The sequence below is a fragment of the Notamacropus eugenii genome, chromosome 6, assembly GCF_028372415.1.
Source record: "Notamacropus eugenii isolate mMacEug1 chromosome 6, mMacEug1.pri_v2, whole genome shotgun sequence".
NCBI lineage: Eukaryota > Metazoa > Chordata > Mammalia > Diprotodontia > Macropodidae > Notamacropus > Notamacropus eugenii.
In genome coordinates, this window is record NC_092877.1 from 121050250 (window position 1) to 121074507 (window position 24258).

Genomic DNA, 24258 nt, shown 5'->3' on the forward strand with positions numbered 1-24258 from the left:
CTTCGTGTGGGGTTACTTTTACATTATGTTATACATATTAATGTGCTAAGTACTAAGTAATAAATACTACTTCAGCTAAACTTTCTATTGATGAATTCTGCAACACTGTTGACTTGTCTACATTGTTTATCTGTAAAATAAGAGTTAGACTAAGCGATGCCTTTCATATCCAAAGTTATGATCCTATGGACTCAGGTTTATTATATTTCTTTTGCAAAGCAGTTCTGTTTAACATCATGTTGCTTTAAATGGTCTAGTTCAAGTCAATTTCAATAGGATAGTTATATTTTATATAAAAATGGAATTCTCTTTCAATTGATTTCCTTGAAAAATTCCTTTTGCAATAGGATATCTAAGTATATGTCACTTTTATGTCAGTCAGTCAGACAACAAGCATTTATTGAGCATTTATATGCCAGGGACTATGTAAATAATCAGGGATACATGGTACAATGACAAAACTTTTGGATCAAGGATTATTTAGTAAAATATTTGAAACAGGAAGAAGTTGTTTGAATTCCATCTTTAGAATAAAACTCACGCTGGATTTGGAATTGAGACCCTGAGTTCAAAAGCTGACTCCACTAAATGCATTGTGTTATTGGTTAAGTCACGTCACTTCTGGGCTAAGATTTCTTCATTAACAACAAGATTAAACTTGATGGCTTTTAAGGTTTCTTCCAGATGTGAATTCAAAGATCCCAAGAAACAGATGAGAATATGTTGGATATAATTCTCTTGTGTCTCTTTCTTTCTTTCTGTCTCTACCTCTGTCTGTGACTGTTTTTCTCTGCCTCTGTCCCAACCCCTCTGTGTTGCTGTTTCTCTCTATGTTAACCTCTGTCTCCCAGTTCCCATTCCTCTTTCTCTTGAGGCTTGACCAATAAATAAATAATTTAGCTTATTTAAATGATTAATTTTCATTTCTATAATTATCCGTAAAGAGTTTTCAACATACTTAAAAAAAAAACCATTCATTACAGTACCCAATCTAGATCTGTATTGAACCAGTCAGTCTAAATAAACAAATGAATAAATTGATAAATCAATAAATGAATAGAAATTTTCAAAATAAAGCTGTAACACTTCACAGTTTCCCCATTCAACCCCTGTCCATTCTTGAGTAAAAGTATAGTCTTAATCTATCTGCATTAGGGAAGAGTATATATGCCTCATCAAACTACCCTTGTGATGAGTCCGCTAATAATGCTGCCGCCAGAGAAATGCTGAACTCAGGGCATACAAGCCTATAGGCTCCATTAATAGGATTCTGTTCTCTAATAAACATGGAGAAGACAAGTTATCTTGAGCAAGGCTCACAGAGGAAGGAAAAACAGTCACTTTCACCTATGGGGTGGAGCCATGAGAATTTTATAGTCTTGAAAGATGGTTACACTGAAAGCACAATTCAAACTCAATGCTAGTAAACTGTATAACTTCAGTAATCAAAGACAGATCATTCAGTCAATATGCCTCCATCCCTACAAGCCTTCTCCTCCCTGACCCAGATCATCATTTAATGAGGTATCCAGGTCATCCCTTTTGACTTAACTCCAGGTTCCTCACTTCACTGTCTGGACTCATCCATCTCCTCCCCAGCAACGTTGATCTGACATTGGTCATCTTCTCTCCACCCCTTCACCTCCACTTGACTTTTATATCTTGTCTTCTTTCTCCCCCCATTAGAGGATAAGCTCCCTGAAGATAGGAACTATCTTATTTTGTTTGTGTTTGCATTTCTGGTGCTTAGCATAGCATTTGGTACATAAACCTTTCCAATCTCTGTACCATATGTCAGGTACTGTGATAGTCAGAGATCTGTGATTATTAACCAGTAATAATACCCCATTTACTGATTCTTACAATACCTGCATGGTAGATATTGCTGCACTGACCTCTGTTGTTAAGTAGAGCTACCTTACCAGCAGTTCTGCCTCAATGTCATTTAATGCTGACAGCTATAGCCATCTGGTTAGTCTACCACACCCACAAGGCCAGGAGATCAACAAATTCAGAAGGATGGATGCAAACCAGTGAAGCCAGATGTCTGATCTGACCCTTGTCAGCACAAGAGAGGCTTATGACCCTACACAGAACAACTCCTGTATGTCTATTCTATTCTCTAAACAGTGGGTGTTTAAGAATGGTAGGGTTAATCCAACTATCTCCTCTACTGCAGGTAGGAATTTAGGGTCTTACTATCTGTGTGCATTTGGAAAAATCATGTAAGTTCTTTGGGCCTCAGTTTCCTCATCTATAAATAGGAATTTGGACTAGATGGTCTGTGAGGTCCCACTGTGATCCTATATAATTCAGCTATTGACTCTTGAGAATTTTATGGAAAGCTAATGCACAATTTTACTCACATATCTATTTCACTATATCTTGTACTAACCTTCAAATCATTCTGCTGGATATTTTTCTATTAATCTCCATTTGAATATTAGTAATGATCCTTTGAAAAGTAGAAGGCATAATTACAATAAGTACATTCATAGCATGCTTTTAGCTTATAAAGTGCTTTTCTCACAACAACACTCTGAGGCAGATGATACAAGAGTATTTATTCCCATTTTATGGATGAGAAAACTGAGATGGAAATATTTAAGTGTCGTGGTGGACAACTAGAACTGTTAGGATTTGAACCTCTCTTTACTTCAAGTGTAGCATGTTTTACACCATGGTATGTTACCTGTAAAATATAAAGCCTGTTTATAACCTACTTGTGGTATCTACCATCTTTTGTGGGAGTGAATATGGAGTAATATTAGAAAGGTAATACATAATCATCTTTGAAATGATAGGAAGGTACTTAAGAGATTTTTTAATTGATAGAACATAACCCAAAAAGGATGACTTCAACAAAAACTACTAATATGATTTTTATTTTAAAAAATCAATGAAAAGTGTACAAATATGTCTAAATAAATGTGGATCGGAACTTTGTCTCTGACCAACATCTAGTTTTAGAGAGCTGCTTGAGGCATTGAGAGGTTAAATAAATTGAATCCAATTACGTAGTTATGTATTAAAGGCAGTACTTGAACTCAGTTCATCCTAATTGTGAGGCTAGCTGTCTATCCACTATGCTGAGCTACCACTCCTTGTGAATAAAGGGCATTGTGAATCCAATCCAAACTAGTAACTGCTATATACTAGACGTTAGGAAACCAAAGAGAAAATGAAAAATAGTCCCTATACTCAAGGAGCTAACATCCTTTTTTAACCTTTAGAGAGATACAGGAATGGAACTTATAATTAGATAAGTCTTCATAGTCCTTGCTTCTAAATAAACTATTTCCTCACAATTCTCTTCTTAGCAGAATTAGTGGCTTTTGGTGGCTTTATCTGCTCAACATTAACCGTATGTTTGCCCAATAGTTGGGGCAGGTAGGTGATGTAGTGGATAGAGTGCCTACCTGAAGTCAGAAAGATGCATCCTGCTGAGTTCAAATCTGACCTCAGACGCTTACTAGTAGTATGATCCCACTTAACCCTGTTTGCCTCAGTTTCTTCATTTGTAAAGTGAGCTAGAGAAGACAATGGCAAATCACTCCAATATTCTTGCTAAAAAGATGCCAAATGGGGTCACAAAGAGTTGTACATGACAGAAAACAACTAAACAACAAATGCCAAGTATTCAGTCAAAATGCTATGGATTGAGGAGGCTTAAGAGTGTGTCAACTCATAATGCTCCTTCCATTAAACCTATAATCCTTACATTAGTTATTCATTTTGGAATTATGGCAAGAAGAGATTTTAGAGTTAAACTTTAAATGGGTACAGAATACATTAGACTGTGGGCTAACACATTAACACTTAAAATTTAAATTGCCGATGTCCATGGTTTATATTTTCTCTTCTCTCATTCACTTTTGAAACATGGCAATCAAAGTTCCCACATCATCACTCAACTAAAATGCTTTTCTCCAAAGTTGCCAATGATCTATTAATTGCTAAATCTTCTCCCAAAACAGATAAACAGATTTTCTAGACTATCTAGTCTATGAGAATTTCCTGGGACATGGACAAGTCAAATGCCGTGCCCAGTCTCACGTAACCAGTATGTGTCAGAGGTAGGGCTTACTTGATTCCTTGTCTCCCTGGCTCTATCCCCTATGCTACAATGAGAACATTTGTTGAATTGTTGATACCCTGTTGATAAACTACCATATATGTATACATATATACACATTTTTGGCTCCAGTTTTAGAAACCAGTGCCAACAGGAAAAAGACTTTGGCAAAATTCCCACACCAAGTCAGTAACTGGGTGTACTGTGCACTAGCTAACACTGAGTCATCACTTAACTAACACTCTGTTGTCACCAGCTGCTGCTTCTCATTGAGGAATGGAATCTCCAGGTTAAGTGCTGATGGCCCCTGCTCTCAGATGACACTGTGATTGGGTGAGATGACTATTTGAAGATGTCTGTTGCATAATCTAGTTCAGAGGGAGGAGCTGTGATTAAAGCATTTCAAGTGCTCCACATAAAAAAGATCAACAGTGTTCTCATTTAAAACTGATTTGATTTGCATGTTAAATAAACAAAATTAGCATGGCCCAGAATCTTAATATGCTACATTTCTAAAAGGTCGCTTAACATAGCATAGAAAGTGAATAGCTCTGCAGGCAAATATTGAGGGTTGAACAGCTTCTGGACTTTGGGTTTTTCCTTCTCAATATTTCATAGGTTTGGAGCTAGGAGGGATCTTATACTAATTGTTTTGTAATCTAATCAATTTATTTTAAAAATAAGAAAACAATATTTAAAAATAAGAAAGGTAAAATAACATGTTCACTCAATTTGGTAAGAAAATCTATCTTACACTATCGGAAAATAGGGGAAAAGGGGATAAGTAGAGTGTGGGGGGATGATAGAAGAGAGGGCAAATGGGAGGAGGGAGTAATTAGAAGTAAACACTTTAGGGGAGGGACAAGGTCAAAAGAGAGAATAGAATAAATGGGGGGCAGGATAAGATGGAGGGAGATATAGCTAGTCTTACACAACATGGCTATTATGGAAGTCTTTTGAAAAACTCCACATATGTAGCCTATTTCGAATTGCTTGCTTTCTCAATGGGGATGGATGGGGAAGGAGGAAGGGAGAGAAGTTGGAACTCAAAGGTTAAGGAATGAATGTTGAGAATTGTTTTTGCATACCACTGGGAAATAAGAAATACAGGTAATAGGGTATAGAAATCTATCTTGTCCTACAAGAAAAGAGAGAAGATGGGAATAAGGGAAGGGAAGGGTGTGATAGCAGGGAGGACAGATTGGGGGAAGGGGTAATCAGAATGCATGGTGTTTTGGGGTGGGGGGAAGGGAGAGATGGGGAGAAAATTTAGAACTCAAAATTTTGTGGAAATGAATGTTGAAAACTAAAAATACATTAATAAACATAAAAAATAAAAATAAGAAGGGTCTTAGAGGTTAAGTAACTTGCCCAAAAGCATATAGGTATTATATGGAAGAGCTCAGATTTGAACCTATAGTCTCTTAACACAAGCCCAGAACTCTTTTTACAGTACCATACTGCTTCCCTGTAAACTGTCCAGTGTTTCAGTGTAAAACTGGGTGTGATACTGAAGTAAGCCTAGTTTTCCTCCTTCACATATATTAAGGAGCTAAGTACATATTAGATGTTGATTAAATACTTTTCAAATTGGATTAGACTAATAATCAACTAAATTGAATACTTTCTGACATGACAAGTACATTAGAGACTGGCAAAATGCTTCAGGAGATATGAGAGAATAGACTTTGCTACCACACAGGGTGGAGAGTGTATCATGGAAAGTTTCCTGTAGGAGAGAATATTTGAATTGGACTTTAAATATAAGTTAGTATCCAGTAAGTGGAGAGTAATGCATTGTAAGCAAAGAGATATAGTATGAGCAAAAGCATGCGGTAGGAAAGAGCAGGATTTTCATTTTTAATATAATTTATTTCTTCTACTCTATAGATAACATAATCCAAGGTGGTAATCAGATCTTAAGTGTGTCTTGTGTTACTAAATTTGTTGAACAAATACGATAGAATATGAGCATAGTACCCTTAAACCCAGTCATTAAGTAAGATGAAGAGTTATAGAGATAAGCAAATCTTATGTAATGTAAAATGCAAGTGCCACTTGAAGTTCATGGTTTATCTGACAGTGCCTGGTTAAGTCAGTTAGCTAGAACTCAATATTAATGATAACCAAGATCTCAAGCTTGATCTACTATGTGGATATAAACAGACCTTTGCTCTCTTCAACCAACTAATCAGTCAGTCAACAAACATTAATTAAACAGCTGCTACACTCTAGTCATTGTTCTAGGTGCTGGGCATACAAAGGCAAAAACCAAAATTCTTCCTTCTCTCAAGGAATTTATTTTCTCTTGGGGAGAAAAATATGATTAAGTTCCAAAGAGTAGGCAGCAATGCCTTAACCATGTATATGTCATACAAGTCACTGGATTTCATCCATTCTCATCAAAAGGAATACTAACATTCTCTTTTTTTCACACAACACTCTAGATTGAAGTTGTTACCTGGCTAGTCCCTTGACAAAGAAAGGGTCATAAGGAGGAACTGGGCAAGAAGAACCTACATAAATCCTTCACTAATAGAAAAACAATTTAAAACACATACCCTATACATGGTTTGTAAACTGTCATATTTATAAGTGAAGACTAGTCCAATGTATTGGGTATGTAGGCTCAAAAAAGAGGTTCAATACAATGAATATTTTCTATCCAATTTTGATGACTCTTTTGAGCTACATTTTATAAGCTTTTATGACTTTCAGCTAAAATAAACCTGGATGTTATACTAATGAAATCTGTAGCAATCATACATATAGAATGGTACTGTCACTTGCCTTATATTTTGCAAGATAACTGATATGTATGATTCTCAAGCTGGCTTTAATACTTGAAGGAAACGTGGAAGATGGTGCTTCATCAGGTAACCATAAGTGAATTGACTCAAAGAAAAAAATGGAAAGCATTGCCAATCTTGAATAACTAGTGTCTTATCGATGTCCCTTCTAAGGCAAAGAATGAAGGGCATTTGGAACTTTGCTTGAAAGACAGTTGTTACTTTCTCATGAAGAGGCAATACAGTAAGCCTACAGTTTTGCCCAAGGCGAACTATTCACTAATTCAACATTATTTGAAACTATGGCTCTAGTGATATTACTGAAAATGTCAAATGATGTCGTTTTTAAGCCTTTCAATCCTAGAGCACCCTAAGCATGAGTGTGCTGGAGCTAGTTCAAACCAGAGGGCCTATTCATATTGTTAAATTTAAAGTGTGAAAATTTACACCTTGAAAATCAGCAAATGTTATAAACTGGGACTTGATTTATTGTTTCGTAGCTTGTCTACACTTAAGAAAGTGATCAAGAAAAAGTTAATAATGAAGATTAAACTTAAATATTTGTCTAACTTACTTTTTTGCCCCCAGAAAGTGGGTTATTAAATATTCATTAGTACATCTCTGATCCCAAGTTTCATGTTTCTCCTCCAAGAAAGAGGAGGGAGAAAATGTGGAAGAGGAGAAAAAAGTTAAGGGGGAGCATAGTAAAAAGATAAGAAAAAGAAGTCAAATAATAAGAAAAAAATGAAAAATATGGAGACAACATGATAAAGAAGAAAATATAGAAAATAAAGGAGTAAGACAAAAAGATATTAATAGTGGCAAGAAAAAGAGAATAAAGAACATGAAAGAAGTCAAAGACAAGGATAATAACCAAGAAAGCAAAAACAAAGAAGAAAAGTATTTAAATACAGAATAGAGTGAAAGGGGAAAAGGGAGAAAGGAGAGCTAGAGAATTCATACATATAGCCATACATATATATGTTGTTTATTAAGTGTTACTGCGTACTAGGCATTGTGCTAAACCCTGGAAATATAAATACAAACAAACAAGACCATCCTGACCCTCAAGAATTTTACATTCTATTGAGGAAATATAATAGAAATAGGAAAGCTAGGTGGGTGATGAGGGAAAAGCATAGGAAAAAGTAAAGCAGAAGTAAGAAGACATATTTCAGTGAGGAGGAAAAAATGTTCAGAAAGTGAATCAAAGCTTGCATGAGGTGAGGCATCGCTGACATCCTTCCTTAAATGATGGTACCAGGAAAAGAGTCAACACTGTAGAGATTGGGATCTCACAAAAAGACAGTAACATCTTTCCTTTGTCTTGCCAAATTTAGAGATAGCCATAAGAGAGTTAGCCAAGGGCTGAAGATGAAGAGAAGGGAGGAGATAAACTAAAAGGGAGGGACGATCAAAGGAGCAAAGTGATTATAGGGAGGGAGAAGGGAGAAAATAATGGGGAATTCATAGCATACTCTGACCTAGAGGAAAAATAATTCTTGGTTGAGTTGCTGGGAAGAAGCTATATAAATGTGCAAAACCCTGTATACTAATTAAAATTAGTGCTGGACTACAGGCCAAAGGCTTTGTACCCTTTCACTTTTCACTAAGGTGCCCCTTTGTTCTGGATTGTAAACTTCTCCCATTAGGTTGTAGGATTCTTGAAGGGAATTTACAATCTAATGGGTTCTAGTTTACAAGGAGCTTTTGCCTATTTTGTATCCCCAGGGCTTAACACAGTGCCTGGCTCTAGTGCTTAATAAGTATTGACTGGAACCTGTAACCAAGAAAGAACCAACTCAACAGACATAGCTGCAAACCCAAGTTCAGGATCTCCTACACAGGGAGATCTACTTTAGCTGGCATGTGGTCATGGTTTGATATTTCTGCTGGAGTGGAGGAGAAAGCATCCCCGTCATCTCAACCGTCACTGGATGTACTATGTGTCACATGTTCAGTCAAAGTAAGAAGACAGGCAAGGGTAGAATCACTCCCTTTTTTCAAAGGTCCTCTGAGGTACCAGCCCTTCTTGCTTAGGAGTCAATAAGGCAATTTTGCGTTGTCATTTTCAAAGCACCCAAGGGCTTCTGCACTGAGTCACACACTGTCAACAGAAAGCAACCATCAGCCCCAAAACATCCAAGCACGGAACTAACACACATGGTTCCCTAGAATCAGGCAGCTCATGACTTGTTGAACCACGCAGTGCCTCAACTCTGGTCTCCACAACTCCCTCAAGGTCCCTGATTGTGGGTTATATTGTGTGGGAAAGTATATAGGAATAGATCAACCTAAAAACATTTGTTCTCTTAAGACTGTACGCTAAAATTGCACCAATAGTACTAACATATGTCCCTTATATGTGTTCATCTTATGTATTTTTACACTAATCTCACATATACGTTAATTGGATAAAGAATAGTTTTTAAATCTGATTGTAGTGGATATGGAGTAGACAAGAACAGTCAAAGTAGCTGCTTAATAACTTACAGAGCAAATAAGTGATTGATTGCATTTTTTTCAGCAACTGCTTCTTGTATAGGTAGCCTTACAGTGACGATGTAGTTGAAATGGTTTATTGTTTCTAGATACTTGTCCCTACTAACTTATCCTGTATTATCTCATCTTCTGCTACATAGAGGCTGCAGTTATTTTGTTCCATTTTACAAAATGAGACAAAATCTACATACTATATAAAATCTGCGCTAATAATTTTAGGTATTTCTAATGGTTTTTTAATGTTGCCTTAATTGGTTATATGCCAGGTGATCTGAGAGTTGAGTATTACATTAATATTGAGAGACATCCACAGAGCATACGATAACCAGCTTTCTGGTTATCCCCCATACCATTCCCTCTACTTCTCTAACTCATGGCTTCCTTCAAGTCTCAACTAAAATCACATCTTCTACATGAAATCTTTGCTAATCTCTCTTAATTTTAGTGCTTTCCTATTAGTTATTTTCAATTTATCCTGTATATAACTTATCTGAATGTATTTGTTTTTCTGCAGCATTAAACTGAACTTTTCTAGAGCAGTGACTGTCTTTTACCTCTCTTTGTATCACCATTGTTTAGCACAGTGCCTGACACATAGTAGGGGCTTAATAAATGTTTGTTGATTGGCTGACTCAGGCAGCACTATTGACAATGCTGCCAAAGAAGCCTGTAACAAATGACTGGGTCATATAGATTACTTTATGGACCTGGAAGACTTGATGATGGCAATTCAGTAGTAGGTAATTACCACCAGAAATGAAAGAAGGGCCAACTTTAAGCAGCTGAGACTTAATGAGCAATAAAAATTGCACAAAGAAACATTCGAAAATGTGCAAAATATCATTCATTCATTGAACATTGCAAAAAATTAGTCCAGCCAAATACTTAACAAGCTGTGATCTGGTAGCTAGAAATATATATATTGGAAAAGCATTATCTTTCACAGATTGTTGAAAAATACCAATATCTTTGAAACTCCACCAATAAACTAAACTGGAACTAGAGAATTATTACAAACTGAACTATTGTCCACAATCATCCAGACATAACATTGATCCATAAGAACTTATGAATAGTTTTTCAAAAAAGATGTCACTATGCCAAATATTCAGAATTTTCAAGCTATGTGGAATGAAAAACTTTCAAAATACAGGAAAGTCAGAAACATGTGGAAACCAGCTTTGGCACATATCCTTGCCAATATCTATTGGTTCACCATCAGAAATGGATGTCATTTTATCAATGGAAAATACATTAATGAAAATGCATTACCATCTGCTTTGCTACTGAACCCCAAGGTGGACCTTTCCATCTGACTTGTAGCTGAAATTTTCTCTATATTGATAAACCTTCTCAGGGAGTAGCTTATTTTTCTTTTTATATTCAAGGCATTTCCTACATAGTAAATGATTAATAAATACTTTCCATTCATTCATCCATTTATTCCCTATGCAACCAAATCTGTGTCAAAGATTCTTTCAGTGAGCTCACAGAAGATGAACTCATTTCTTAATGTTTAATCAGTTGCAAAACTAGTTTTTCAGTCCACCTATACAATGATCCTCAGAACATTAAATGGAAAAGAAAAACGGCAGGATAGTGACTTGTCCTGGGTCCATTTCTATCCTTCAAAAAAAAAAAGAACTATTGATAATAATAACAAGAAGTAGAAGCAGAAGTAGGGTAAGAGTAGTGGTGGTGGTGGTCATTGTAGTAGCAGTAGTTAGTAGCAGGTATTTATGTATTACTTAGAAGTTTACAGAATATTTTATGGTCATTCTATACAGGATTTGATCTTCACAGTAGTGCTGTATGAAAAGGAGTACCCTCATTTTACAAATAAAAAAAACTGAATCCCAGACAAGTTGCCCAAGTTACATGACAACTACATGGCAGAGCCTGATCCCTGAATGTTCTGATTCTAAATTCACCACTGTTTTCACTACCACATAATTATACTATTATTGAGGCATTAAAAAATCAGAGCTAGAAAGGACTCAACTAGTCATTTACGCTTTTTGCAAGAATATGGTCTGGTGAAAGGTATTAGAATTTCTTTGTGCTAATATGGTTAAAGTTTAGAAGTTGTCTACAGTTAAGGTTTTTAGAAGTTGCATTGAAAAATTATCTGGTAACAGTATCAGATGCCAAACTGTATTAAAAGGGGTAATCATCAAAACAACCTGGTACTAAGTAATAGATGGGAGGTAGATTAAGTACATGATATACAGTGGTAAATGACCATAGTAATCTAGTGTTTGACAAACCAAAGATCCAAGAATTCACTATTTGACAAAAAAATCCTAGGAAGACTAGAAAGAACTTTGGCAGAAACTAAATGTAAACTGACAGCTCACACTGCACACCGAGATAAGGTCAAAATGAGTATGTGATTTAGACATAAAAAGTTATGTCATAAGTAAATTAGAGGAGCAAGGAATGTTTTTTCTGGAAGGATAGGGGAAGGATTTATTACCAAACATGAGATTAGAGAGTACTGCAGGTTGTAAAATGGGTAATTTTGATTATATCAAATTTAAAAAGACTTTGTACATACCAAACAAATGCAGTCAAAATTAGCAGGAAGACAGGAAATGGGGGGGAGGAGAATTTTACAAGTTTCTCTGATAAAGGCCTAATTTCTCAGATCTATACAAAACTGAGTCAAATTTATAAGAAGAATACTCTAAATCACTACTCATTAGAGAAATACAAATTAAAACATCTCTGAGGTACCACAGATAGTTTTTAGAAGAAGAAATCAAAGCCAAATGGGATCATAAAGAGTTGGAAATGACTGAAAAATTATACAACAGAAGAAATGACAAACATTATGCTTTGAGAAAATTCTGGAAATTCTTATATGAACTGATACAAAATGAAATGAACAGAACCAGGAGAAAGTTGTACATGGTAACAGTAAAGTTGTATGACAATCAACTGTGAATGACTTAGCTATTTTCAGTTATACAGTGATCCAATGGAGTTATGGAAAATAATATCTACCTCCAGAGAAAGAACTGATTAGAGTCTGAATGCAGATTGAAACATACATTTTCAACTTTATTGTTCTTGATTTCTTTTGGTCTGTATTTTCTTTTTCAACATGACTAATGTGGAAATATTTTACATGACTGAACATGTATAATCTATATCAAGTTGCTTGCCTTCTCAATGATGTGGGGAAGGAAGAGAGAGAATTTGGAATACAAACTTTTAAAAAATTAATGTTAATTTTTTTATTCCATATCATTGAGAAAAATAAAAATAAATAGCATTTTAAAAGGGGACTTTAAATACCAAAAAAATCAATTTGGTAGACCTTTTTGAAATATACAGTGAAAATTAACCTGTTTATAAAGTTTAAAAGAAAAGGTCATCCAATCTTTAAAAACGTAAGGAATTTAAATAGAAGGTAAAGTAGTTAAAACACTTAAATATTAACTGAAAAATCATAGAACAAGATATTAATGCAGATTATCCCAAATACTAAAAAACCAAAACAAATGCCTTAACTTTTTTCACTTAAAATTTGAGCATTGATGTAATTGACATTCTAGGAACTCCCATCTCTTCAAACTTCATCTTGAAATGATATGGAAGCTTGATTCAAAAAGAACTAGAAAATTTCTGTTTTCCTAGAGTCCCCACGGTCATTTATCCCTATCACCCATATTTTTGTTATCACCCTGCCATATTAAATTTCACACATGCAAAAAAACCAGGCTAAAACATTCAGATTTTTCTTGGCTTCTAGAGGGTCTTCTCTCTGCTAGTCATCTTTGTTGGTTAGAATTAGTTGGTGCTAATAAGGTCAGGGTTGTGGATTCCATGACCACAAAAGCTTCTACCTCCACTTAGCCATGTCCAGAGAAAAATGGCAAGCCACAGACTATCCACCAGCTTGAGTCTGTCATCTTGTAGTTTGAACTAGATAGTCTCTGAGATCTCTTAGGCCTCTAAGATCCTATTATATTCTTTGACCAGGATTGTTTATTATTTTTAATCCTCTTTCCCAACACCCGATGCAGAGTCAGCAAAGATTTATCATTATCAACAAAAAGGTTTAATGAAGGAAGATGGCAAACTATACTCACACATTTTAAAACAAGATTTGCCGAGGAAAATTTAGATAATCTTCTTATGAATTGTGATTACACAAAATACCAATAAATAATAACAGAAAAAAATAGTAGAAACAGAAGTACAGAAGGAAAGTAAACCCCTGCAAGAATGGGGACAAAATGGAAAGGATTTGAAAATGTTTTTAAGATCAAGAAAAAATAGAACACTCAATCATACAAATATTAACCCAATAATTGATCATCCAAATATAATTTAATTTGCAAAATAACATGACTGTTGGACAAATAATGTCTTTATGTTCAATTGTTTAATAGATCTCAAGTTATCTAACCAGCCACCTCCACCTCTTTAAACCCTTTAAAAATAAGTTCTTTTCTTATCAAGATCTATTGACTAAAGTATATAAATGGGGAAATAACCTAATAATTTTAATTTGCATTGTGAAAATTGAGGGGGTTGGCCTAGATGAGGCTGTGATTCTATGAATTATCCTTTAATAAATATATCCACTCTATATTTGATCTTTGCCATATTTAGCGGTTGACTCTTCCAGTTGAGAAATACTATTGATATTATTTTTTTTACATTACTTGGAATCATTTATGAACATGTTTTTGAAACCTTTGAATAATGTCCCTGAGTAGTAAGTTAGAAAGTGGTGAATTGTCCCTTTCTAGTCATTAGGGTTCCATTTAATCTATCACTTTTCTAATGAGAGTTATGATGAAATTACTTAGTGTAAAGTATTACTATTCCAGGCCCTCAGTGTACTGAAAGAGTATTGATCTATTTATCTATCCATATCTATACCGAAAGAGCACCTATATCCATCAAATATTGGGAAAAGAATAGGGAAGAGTGATTAATGATAGTCATGTTGAATTTTAAAGACAACATAATGAGATGGAATTGAATATCTCACTTATTTACCTTGGAACAAGATTCCTTCTGTGAAGAACATCTATTAAATAGTTCAACGTACTCTGCACTCCAAGCCCCATCTGGTCTCATTCTTTAGTAGAACTCATTTGCTTTGATTTGCCAAGATCCAGATAAGAGCAAAATACAGTTGCCAGTGCAATATGGCAAACATTACTAAGGATACACTACCCTTACCCTCAATGACCTTAAAGCTGGTTAAAGTTATTGTAACTACACAGGTATCTACAAAAATATACAAGTTATATGATAATTGCATTATAGACAGGAAACCAAGTGATATATGAAGTTTTATGGGGAAGAACATTAATGATAGGACTGGCAGAAAAGGCTTTCTAGAGATGGTAGTATGTGGTATAATTTTTACATAGGACTTCAGAAATAGAAAAGTAAATATACCATTCTTGGCAAAGGGAATGATATAACCAGTGACAAAGAGACAGAAAAGCATTATACTTTTGGAGAGGGGTAGGGCATGGGATAATGAGCACATTGTGATGGGAATGAAAAATGTGTACCATAAAATAATACGAGAGACAACTGTTAGGTTTAGATTGTTAAGGGCCTTGAATGACAGGCAGATTTTACATTGTATTCAGTTGCTGATATGTACATAGCATTTTAAGTTTTTCAGTATAGTTTATATAGATTATCTCGCTTGAACCTAGTGACAACCCAGTAAGATATTAATGTAGGTTTTATTTTCTCCATTTTAGAGAGGAGGAAACTGAAATTCAGAGAACCTTACCTATAGTTACACTGTTATTAAGTGGTAGAGGCAAAATTTGAATTAGCATTAGACTGAGCACATATCTAGCATTCTCTTACCCACTACCCCATGTCTACTTGCTCCAATAGTTTTGAAAAAAGGAGTAAATTTGTCATTTTGCATGATTATGCCTTCAGGAGGGCAATAGCAGGAGATGCTCTGAGAATCTTGGCACAAAACATTTGACAGATGTTCAAGGGTGAGGTTGTTTGAGCCTCTAGGCTCTATGTACAATAAAACTTCAGAGATAAGGAAAGAGAACATGAGCAGACAGAAAATATATTAGAGGAAACATTAATTAGGAGTACCATTCCTTTTGGCTTCTTGAAGGAAGTAATAAGCAATCCCTCCACCCCCTCTAGCCCACAGTCCCTCCAAAGATGACCTGAGTGTGAGTCTTTGTACTAAATTGGTGGTTATCACAATGTGCCCTTGGCATTTTATTTGTATTTCTATTTCATTTCAGTCTACTTTGTTTGAAGCTAATTGTACTCATTCTAGAACTTTTTTGGGTAAGAAATGTATTTTCTAACACATTAAACTTATCCTAATAAGCTATCTTCATTGTAAAATAAGCAAAGGGAAGCAGATTCAATCAAAGAATGTAGTTTTCTCTCTTCTCTCCAAGTGCCCCACTTAAGAAGTTATTTATTTATGCCAGGACATTCTTTCTTTTAGGTTGCTAAGGCATTTAAAGATTTGAAATTATTTTGCTTTTTTTCCTTCCTGACAAAATCTGAACCCTGTGGCAAATGTTGCAACCCTGATGTCCTTGAGTTAAGGCATCACCATAACTTTGTGGTTATGTTACACCATAACTGTAACTTAATGCTAAAAGAAAATCAGTCTCATGTCATATAGAGGTGAAAGAAGCCTTAGAGTCTAACTCTATCATGTTAGAAAATGAAGCTCATAGAGGTGAAACAACTTTCACATTGGCAGTAAGGAGTCAAGATTAGAATCTGTTTCTTGGTTTCTAAAGTAATAGTAATCAATCAGTCAACAAGCGGTTATTAAGTGCCTAATAATAGTCAGGCACTGTGCTAGTAGCTGGAGAAATAAATGCAACGCATGAAACAATTCCTACTCTAATGGAGCTTATATTCTGATACGATGTAGTTAAATAAAGGTAGTTATGGATGAAGGAAGTCAGTGGGTATTAACTACAAGGAGAAATGCAGTACTAGGTCAACTTTATCAACTAATTTTTCATTCGGGAATTATCTTCACAATAAATATATATGTTCAGATCCTATAATTTTGACATTTGCCAGTTATTTACATTCCAAGAAAGTTTTTTAAGATTTAAATCCTTTAACTTATAATGAAATATAGTGACTCTGTCCTTTTTTATTTTATTATATTAACATGAATCCTATTTTATATTTCTTTTTCTTAGAAAAAAATGTGACTCTCAAAAGTAGAATATAATGAAACGTCCTACACTCAATAAGCAGAATCTATTGAAAGTATAAGACTTCATATTAACAGTAAAGTATCAATAGAGATTAAATTAAAAGACAAGAAAAAAGTAAGTAAAAATTATTCTTTCCTGGATGCTTAGAATATAAAATAGAATTTAGATCATTATATCACATACTTATTTCTGTTAGAAAATCGAAATGTAATTCATCCAGTGAGATTTCAGTCCAAAGTATCTCTTTTAAAATTCAACCTAAACTATTTTAGCATAAAATCATGAATCAATTTCTAACAAGAAAAGACTTCCCATCCCATCTTTGCCTTTGGCACCTACTACAGCTCTACCACCATTGATAAACTTTAGCAAAAGTGACAAAGTACTTACGCGTACATCCTGTAACCAGGACCCAGGCAGCTTCTCTTCTGTCACCATCTGATCTGTATCATCTCAGTATACAGTGGAGACTTTCAAGGCTGAATAAAGATGAACAATTAAGTCACTGGTAATAAAGACGAAAACCAGTCTGACGAGTTTTAGTGACTGCAGCCTTGAGATAGGCTGATAAGAGATGTTTTCGCAAGGGAGGAAGAATTCCAATGAGCCAGTTAATTCCAAACAAATATATAAACAATGACAAATACTCGAAGAGGGATCTTCTAAGCAGTGCATATAGGTAGGCATGCAGTCAACTCCTGGTAATAATTCTTTCTTTTAGGGAACCAAAATTTAAGGCATGACCTCACCTTGTTCAAGATCACTCGAAATAAAAGTAACACACTTAAAGATTCTTTATGAGGGGTGTTTGTATTTTGTCCAGTGGGACTTTTATAATTAAAAGATTTGATATTATCCATAAAGAGGGATTGAATGCTATACATTAGACGTATTCATTAAGCCCTTAAATCAGGGAGCATCCTGATGAAGTGGAAAAAACACTTGACTTCGTCAAGACACTTGGTTTCTTGTCTTGCCTCTGTAGTGAAATAGCATTTTGTCCTTGGGCAGACTACTTTACTTCTCAGGTTGTTGCCTTAAATCTGAATTCAGAAATTCTGAGCAGTTTTCTTGTTCTTTTCCTGAAATGTGATTTCCAGGTATGTGTGTGTGTGTGTGTGTGTGTGTGTGTGTGTGTGTGCACGCGTTTAAATTTCTCATGTTCTTCTCAGAGTCCTTTGATCCAAATTGTCCCCGAACTTTCTATCATTAAGATCAATGATTTCTCATGTAGAGAACATTTTAAAAGCACTTTTGCCTTTCATTTCTTTTCTTCCAGATTGTCCTTTTCTTCTAAATCTGTTGTTTTCTCTTTTGCTTCTCTTGAGAAACTTGTCGATGTCGATTCAAGTTTTTCTACTCTGTTCATTATTTCTCCAGTCCAGGCCATACATGCTGATATTTACTTTCTAATGACTTGTTCTTTTACGTTTTAATTTCTTTGGAATTACTCTGGAATATCAGAGAATCTTATGCTTCATCAGACTTTGGTTCAATTACTTTGATTTTATAATATTCATTTAGAGAAGTTTGCATTTTTGGATGTTTTAGTATTTATCTTTCACTTTAATCTTTAGTATTCTCTCTATTGTGCTCTGCATTTGACATTGAATTTTCCTCTTTAAACCCTTTTGGTTTTAGGCTAAAATACACACACACACACACACACACACACACACACACACACACACACACACACACACACATATATATATATATCATGTGTGTATATGTATGGATTCTCCTATCCCTCATTTTCTGACAATCTATCCTTCCCTGAAAATAGATAAAATCCAGGGAAAGGATGAAAAGTTGCCTCACCAAAAAGAAAGAGAACATTGATTGGGGTGTCGGAAAACATCTAGTTCCTTCCTGCTTTAACATTCTGTTTAGGATGACTGCAAGTTTCTCAGGCACCACAAGGTTTACTGTATTTATCCCAATCAACAAGTAAGGGGGAAATTACTATTTTTCATAGCTCCCTTATTACTTTTGGTTCATTTATATAAATAACCTATTTTTGTAGAATCACCTGGCCAGAAAAAAAAAACCCTCAGAAAAATAAAGAGATAAGGAGTCCTACAATCAACATGATGGAGAACCACACATTTTCTCCAATCCCTCCCACACAGCTAGTTAGGAGCACGTATGCAAGGAAAGAATGTAGTCTACCTAACCAGTGTACTTTTTCCTTTTTTGTTTTTTAAAAAAAATTTATGTCTATTTTCTTTTGATAAAAAAGATAATATCCAGAAAACACTCAAACAGCTGTCTCTACAAAGTGTAGTTTAAAAAAACAACATTAAAATTTTTATAAAGTGATCAACACATCATTTTCCATTTTCGTTATTTACTTACTAAGTAATGTTAAGAGAAAGGAAGGATGATTTGATATAAGAATTGTTGCTTGTCTTTGGCTTGACTCATAATTATTCTTTTAGTATTGTTTTTATTTACGCAGTTGTAGACATTGTGGATAGTGTTCCTGTGCCTCTTTCTTCACTCAACATGGCTTTATATGTCTTCTTAAGTTCAAATTCTTCATATGTATCATAGGTACTGAATAACAATGTTCTATCACTTTAAAAGACTATAATTAATCAAACCACTCTACCAATTTTGGGGTACATACTTGATTTCTATATTTTAAAAAATTACAGTTGGGGGTGGAACCAAGATGGCAGAGTAGAAACACACAAATACGCTAGCTCCGAACCCACAGCCCATGAAATATCTGTAGTAAAGAGCTGCCAATAAATTCGGAAGCAGGAGAAGCCACATAACAGCAGAGCGGATAAGATTTCTATTCCAGAGGGACCTGCAAACCTCTCGCAAAAGGTCCGTCGCGCTGCAGATGCAGAGCCCAGCCCAGCCCTGCCACGGCCACAGCACCGAGAGGAGAAGATGCGAGAGAACTTCAGGGACAGGATCTCCAGCGGCCACATGGGTCCCTCCACCCACAGGTGACAGGGGCCGGTGAGAAGGTCTCTTTGGAGGGTTGAGAGGGGAGTGGTGTGCCCCCATACTCAGGCCCCCTTGGAAGGCAACAGCGGAGGTGGGAGCAGACCGGGGCTCCCCAAGCAGGCAGGACCCTGGATCCATTGTTGAAGGTCTCTGCATAAACCCCCTGAGGGAACTGAGCCCGTGAGGCGGCCCTGCCCCCACCTGAGCACCTGAACTTAATCTCACACTGAATAGCAGCCCTGCCCCCGCCCAAAGCCCTGAGGCTGGGAAGCAGCATTTGAGTCTCAGACCCCAAGCGCTGGCTGGGAGGATCAGGAGGCGAGGTGGGTGTGAGGAGAATATTCAGAGGTCAAGTCACTGGCTGGGAAAATGCCCAGAAAAGGGAAAAAAACCAAGACTATAGAGGGTTACTTTCTTGGTGAGCAGGTTTCTCCTCCCCTCCTTTCTGATGAGGAAGATCAATGCTCACCATCAGAGGAAGACACGGAAGTCAGTGCTTCTACATCCCAGCCCACTCAATGGGATCAGTTCTGGGAAAAGGTCATAAAGAGCTCAAAAAATTTTCAAAATTATGTTAGAGGACTGGAGGAAAAACTGGGAAGAGCAATAAAAGACTTGCAAGCAATGTATGAACAACAGATCAGCATCCGGCTAAAGGAGACCCAAAAACATGCTGAAGAAAATAACACCCTGAAAAATAGGCTGACTCAATTGGCAAAGGAGGTTCAAGAAGCCAATGAGGAGAAGAATGCTTTCAAAAGCAGAATTAGCCAAATGGAAAAGGAGATTCAAAAGCTCACTGAAGAAAAAAGTTCTTTCAAAATTAGAATGGAACAGATGGAGGCTAATGACTTTATGAGAAACCAAGAAATCACAAAACAAAACCAAAAGAATGAAAAAATGGAAGATAATGTGAAATATCTCATGGGAAAAACAACTGACCTGGAAAACAGATCCAGGAGAGACAATTTAAAAATTATGGGCCTACCTGAAAGCCATGATCAAAAAAAGAGCCTAGACATCATCTTTCATGAAACTATCAAGGAAAACTGCCCTGAGATTCTAGAACCAGAGGGCTAAATAAATATTGAAAGAATCCACCGATTACCACCTGAAAAAGATCCAAAAAGAGAAACTACGAGGAATATTGTGGCCAAATTCCAGAGTTCCCAGGTCAAGGAGAAAATATTGCAAGCAGCTAGAAAGAAACAATTCAAGTACTGTGGAAATACAATCAGGATAACACAAGATCTCGCAGCTTCTACATTAAGGGATCGAAGGGCATGGAATAGGATATTCCAGAAGTCAAAGGAACTAGGACTAAAACCAAGAATCACCTACCCAGCAAAACTGAGTATAATACTTCAGGGAAAAATTGGTCTTTCAATGAAATAGAGGACTTTCAAGCATTCCTGACGAAAAGACCAGAGCTGAAAAGAAAATTTGACTTTCAAACACAAGAATGAAGAGAAGCATGAAAAGGTAAACAGCAAAGAGAAGTCATAAGGGACTTATAAAAGTTGAACTGTTTACATCCCTACATGGAAAGACAATATTAGTAACTCTTGAAACTATTCAGTATCTGGGTACTTGGTGGGATTACACACACACACATGCACACGCACAAACTCATAGAGACAGAGTGCGCAGAGTGAATTGAATAGGATGGGATCATATCTTTAAAAAAATGAAATCAAGCAGTGAGAGAGAAATATATGGGAGGAGAAAGGGAGAAATGGAATGGGGCAAATTATCTCTCATAAAAGAGGCAAGCAAAAGATTTTTTCAGTTTGGGGAAAAAGAGGGGAGGTGAGAAAAAAACATGAAGTTTACTCTCATCACATTCCACTAAAGGAAGGAATAAAATGCACACTCATTTTGGTATGAAAACCTATCTTACAATACAGGAAGGTGGGGGACAAGGGGATAAACAGGGTGGGGGGGACGGTGGAAGGGAGGGCATGGGGAGGAGTGTACAATTTGAGGTTGACACTCACAGGGAGGGACAGGATCAAAAGAGAGAATAGAAGTAATGGGGGACAGGATAGGATGGAGGGAAATATAGTTAGTCTTATACAACACAACTATTATGGAAGTCATTTGCAAAACTACACAGATTTGGCCTATATTGAATTGCTTGCCTTCCAAAGGGAGGGGGTGGGGAAGGAGGGAGGAAAAGAAGTTGGAACTCAAAGTTTTAGGAATAACTGTCAAGTACTGTTCTTGCCACTAGGAAATAAGAAATACAGGTAAAGGGGTAGAGAAAGTTATTTGGCCCAACAGAACAGAGGAGAGGATGGAGACAAGGGCAGAGAGGAATGATGGAGGAGAGAGCGGAGTGGTGATGGGGGCAATTGGAATGCGTGGTGTTTTGGGGTGGGGGGAGGGGACAAGGGGGGAGAAAATTTGGAGCCCAAAAATTCTGTGAAAACGAATGTTAAAAGTGAAATAAATAAATAAATTTTTAAAATGCAAAAATAAATAAATAAAAAATTACAATTGATGCGGCTTGAACACTTTGTGTGTGTGTGCGCGCATGTGTGTGTATGTATATATATGTGTGTGTGCCTTTTGCTGACAAGTGCTCTTTTCACTCTATTGTGTTGTCTATATGTAGTCTCTTTAGATAACATTATATAACCCCAGTTTCAGGCTAGGTACATTAGCCGTCAAAGTAAAGAGAACCCTAAAAAATTAAAGATCAAAGATTCAAAATCAATATATTTTAACTTTAGTTGCTAAATTTAAGACTATGAAAAAACATAATTAATTAAAAAGTGTGTAAATATGTCATGTTTACATAGTATCTTTCTCAGAAATAAAGGATCATTTCACTTAATGAACAAGCATTTATTAATCCTCTACTTTGTGCCATGCCCTTGATTAGGTTCTGGGGATACAAAACCATAGAATGAAGTAATCCCCATTCTCAGGGAGCTTACATTTTAGGAAGGACTCTCGGCTATGCTTCACCTGCGTGTCATCTTGACTCTAAAAATTCTTAACTGTTCCTTTCCTTCTTGCTGGGTTGCACCCCAAAGGGTACCGTTCCGTCTTTCTGCTTTGAGCACTCCTGTATGTGTTGTCTTACCCCTAATGACGTATGTATGAATGTAAGTTCCTTGAAGCTAGGGAATTTCCTCCTTATTGTGTTTGTATCCTGGGTGCTTAAGACACATAGTATTGCCTCGTACATAGTATGTGCTTAAAAAATGTGGCAACAAGATAAGCAGATTATTTTTATAATTATACTTTATAATTCATGTTTCAGTCCTTTAGAGATGCAGAAATTAAAAATCAGGTGCACAACATAATTTCCTGAAAGCTTTGTGAGCAGGTTTGATGAGAATAAATACAGAATCTTGATTCTTGGTTCTAAGACGAAACTCTGTGTTAAATACTTAAAGTCTGTATTACTTATTTCATAGTCAAATTCACCCTTAGTTTAGTACAAATTCCAGAATTTTACTTCCAAGAGTGTTAGAAAATTAGAGAAAATGCAGAATTTCCATGAAGGAAATAAATAGTAATTATATAATAATTGTAGAGCTATTTCTTTTACTGAGACTCTTAAATCTGGTGACTCATCATGACATGGAGATAACCTTAGACTCTTTAAGACTATGTCAACAGGGCAAAAGCTTTGGTAGGTCCTATGGAGCTGTACTTTCTTTTACCCAATGACCACACTGGCTAAGTTCCAAGAGACGCATTACCAAAGGTTTGGCTGTCAAGTAGATTTTTTTTTTTTTTAAGTTAGCCACAGAAACTCAGGAAACCATCTATGATAATAAGGTTAGCCATAACCTATAATGGTAGAAATTGAATCTGTATCAATAAAATCACTATATATAAGTAAATTACATATTTAATTTAAGTAAAATACATATTTATATGCAAAAATATAGTTTCTTTATGTAGAACTTTTCTTACAGTTTGTATGAATTTCATCATTACCTTCATCTTTTAGCAACTTTGAAACTCAAAAATTAGAGTATTTGTAATCTAAAGATGGAATTTTAGTTTTCAATCTTCTTACAATTAAGATAGCATATTCATATCTTCATTTCATCATATATCTTGAACATATATCTTGAACAAAGCATATATCTTGAACAAAGTGAAAAACAACAAACTCTCTAATAAGGAAGTCCCAGATCTAAGAAGTATAATGTTTATGAACTCTTTAGTGAGTCATTTGATGTGTACCTATTTCTTTTGTACTTCAAAAAATAATTTATACTAGGGCCTTCGAAGGTCATATGATCCATCCTTCTACTACACTTGAGACATGAATGACAGATAAGAATCTATCCTATTTTTACAGATCTCCATAAAGATTTCACAACAACTCTCAGGATCATAAGCCAGTATTTTACAGCCTTCACTATGAAAGTCATTGTTATGAAAGAGAACTGTGCTTGACCTTAGATATTTTGCCTCTGGCAATTACTAGCTATGTGACTATGGCCAACCACTAAACCTTTGGTGAAGGGGATAATGACTTTAGAAACTTATTGTGAGGCTCAAATGGGATCATGTGTGCAAAGTGTTTTGCAAAATTCAAGGTACTATGTATGTCAGCTAACTCCCTTAATTTCTCTCTGGTTCATATTTTCTTCATGTGTAAAATGAAGAGGTCAGAGTACATTCTCATTCATGTCTCTTCTATCACTATCATTCAATGAAATTCTGTTTTAATCCAATTTTTCTTATG

General features: G+C 35.7%; 1 protein-coding gene and 1 non-coding gene across 2 annotated transcripts in view; both read right to left on the reverse strand.

Moving 5' to 3' along the window:
• Positions 1–17068, reverse strand: part of LOC140511736 (transmembrane protease serine 11F-like) — a 79149-nt gene extending 62081 nt beyond the window's left edge. Inside the window, exon 1 of the mRNA XM_072620912.1 lies at positions 16968–17068. Coding sequence (XP_072477013.1) covers positions 16968–16975 — 8 coding nt within the window. The 5' untranslated portion in view covers positions 16976–17068. The remainder of the gene's footprint in view (positions 1–16967) is intronic.
• On the reverse strand, positions 6390–6517 carry LOC140512961 (U6atac minor spliceosomal RNA). Its single transcript, XR_011970012.1, has one exon. It is a non-coding gene; the product is annotated as a U6atac minor spliceosomal RNA (small nuclear RNA).
• Positions 17069–24258: the final 7190 nt, after the last annotated feature.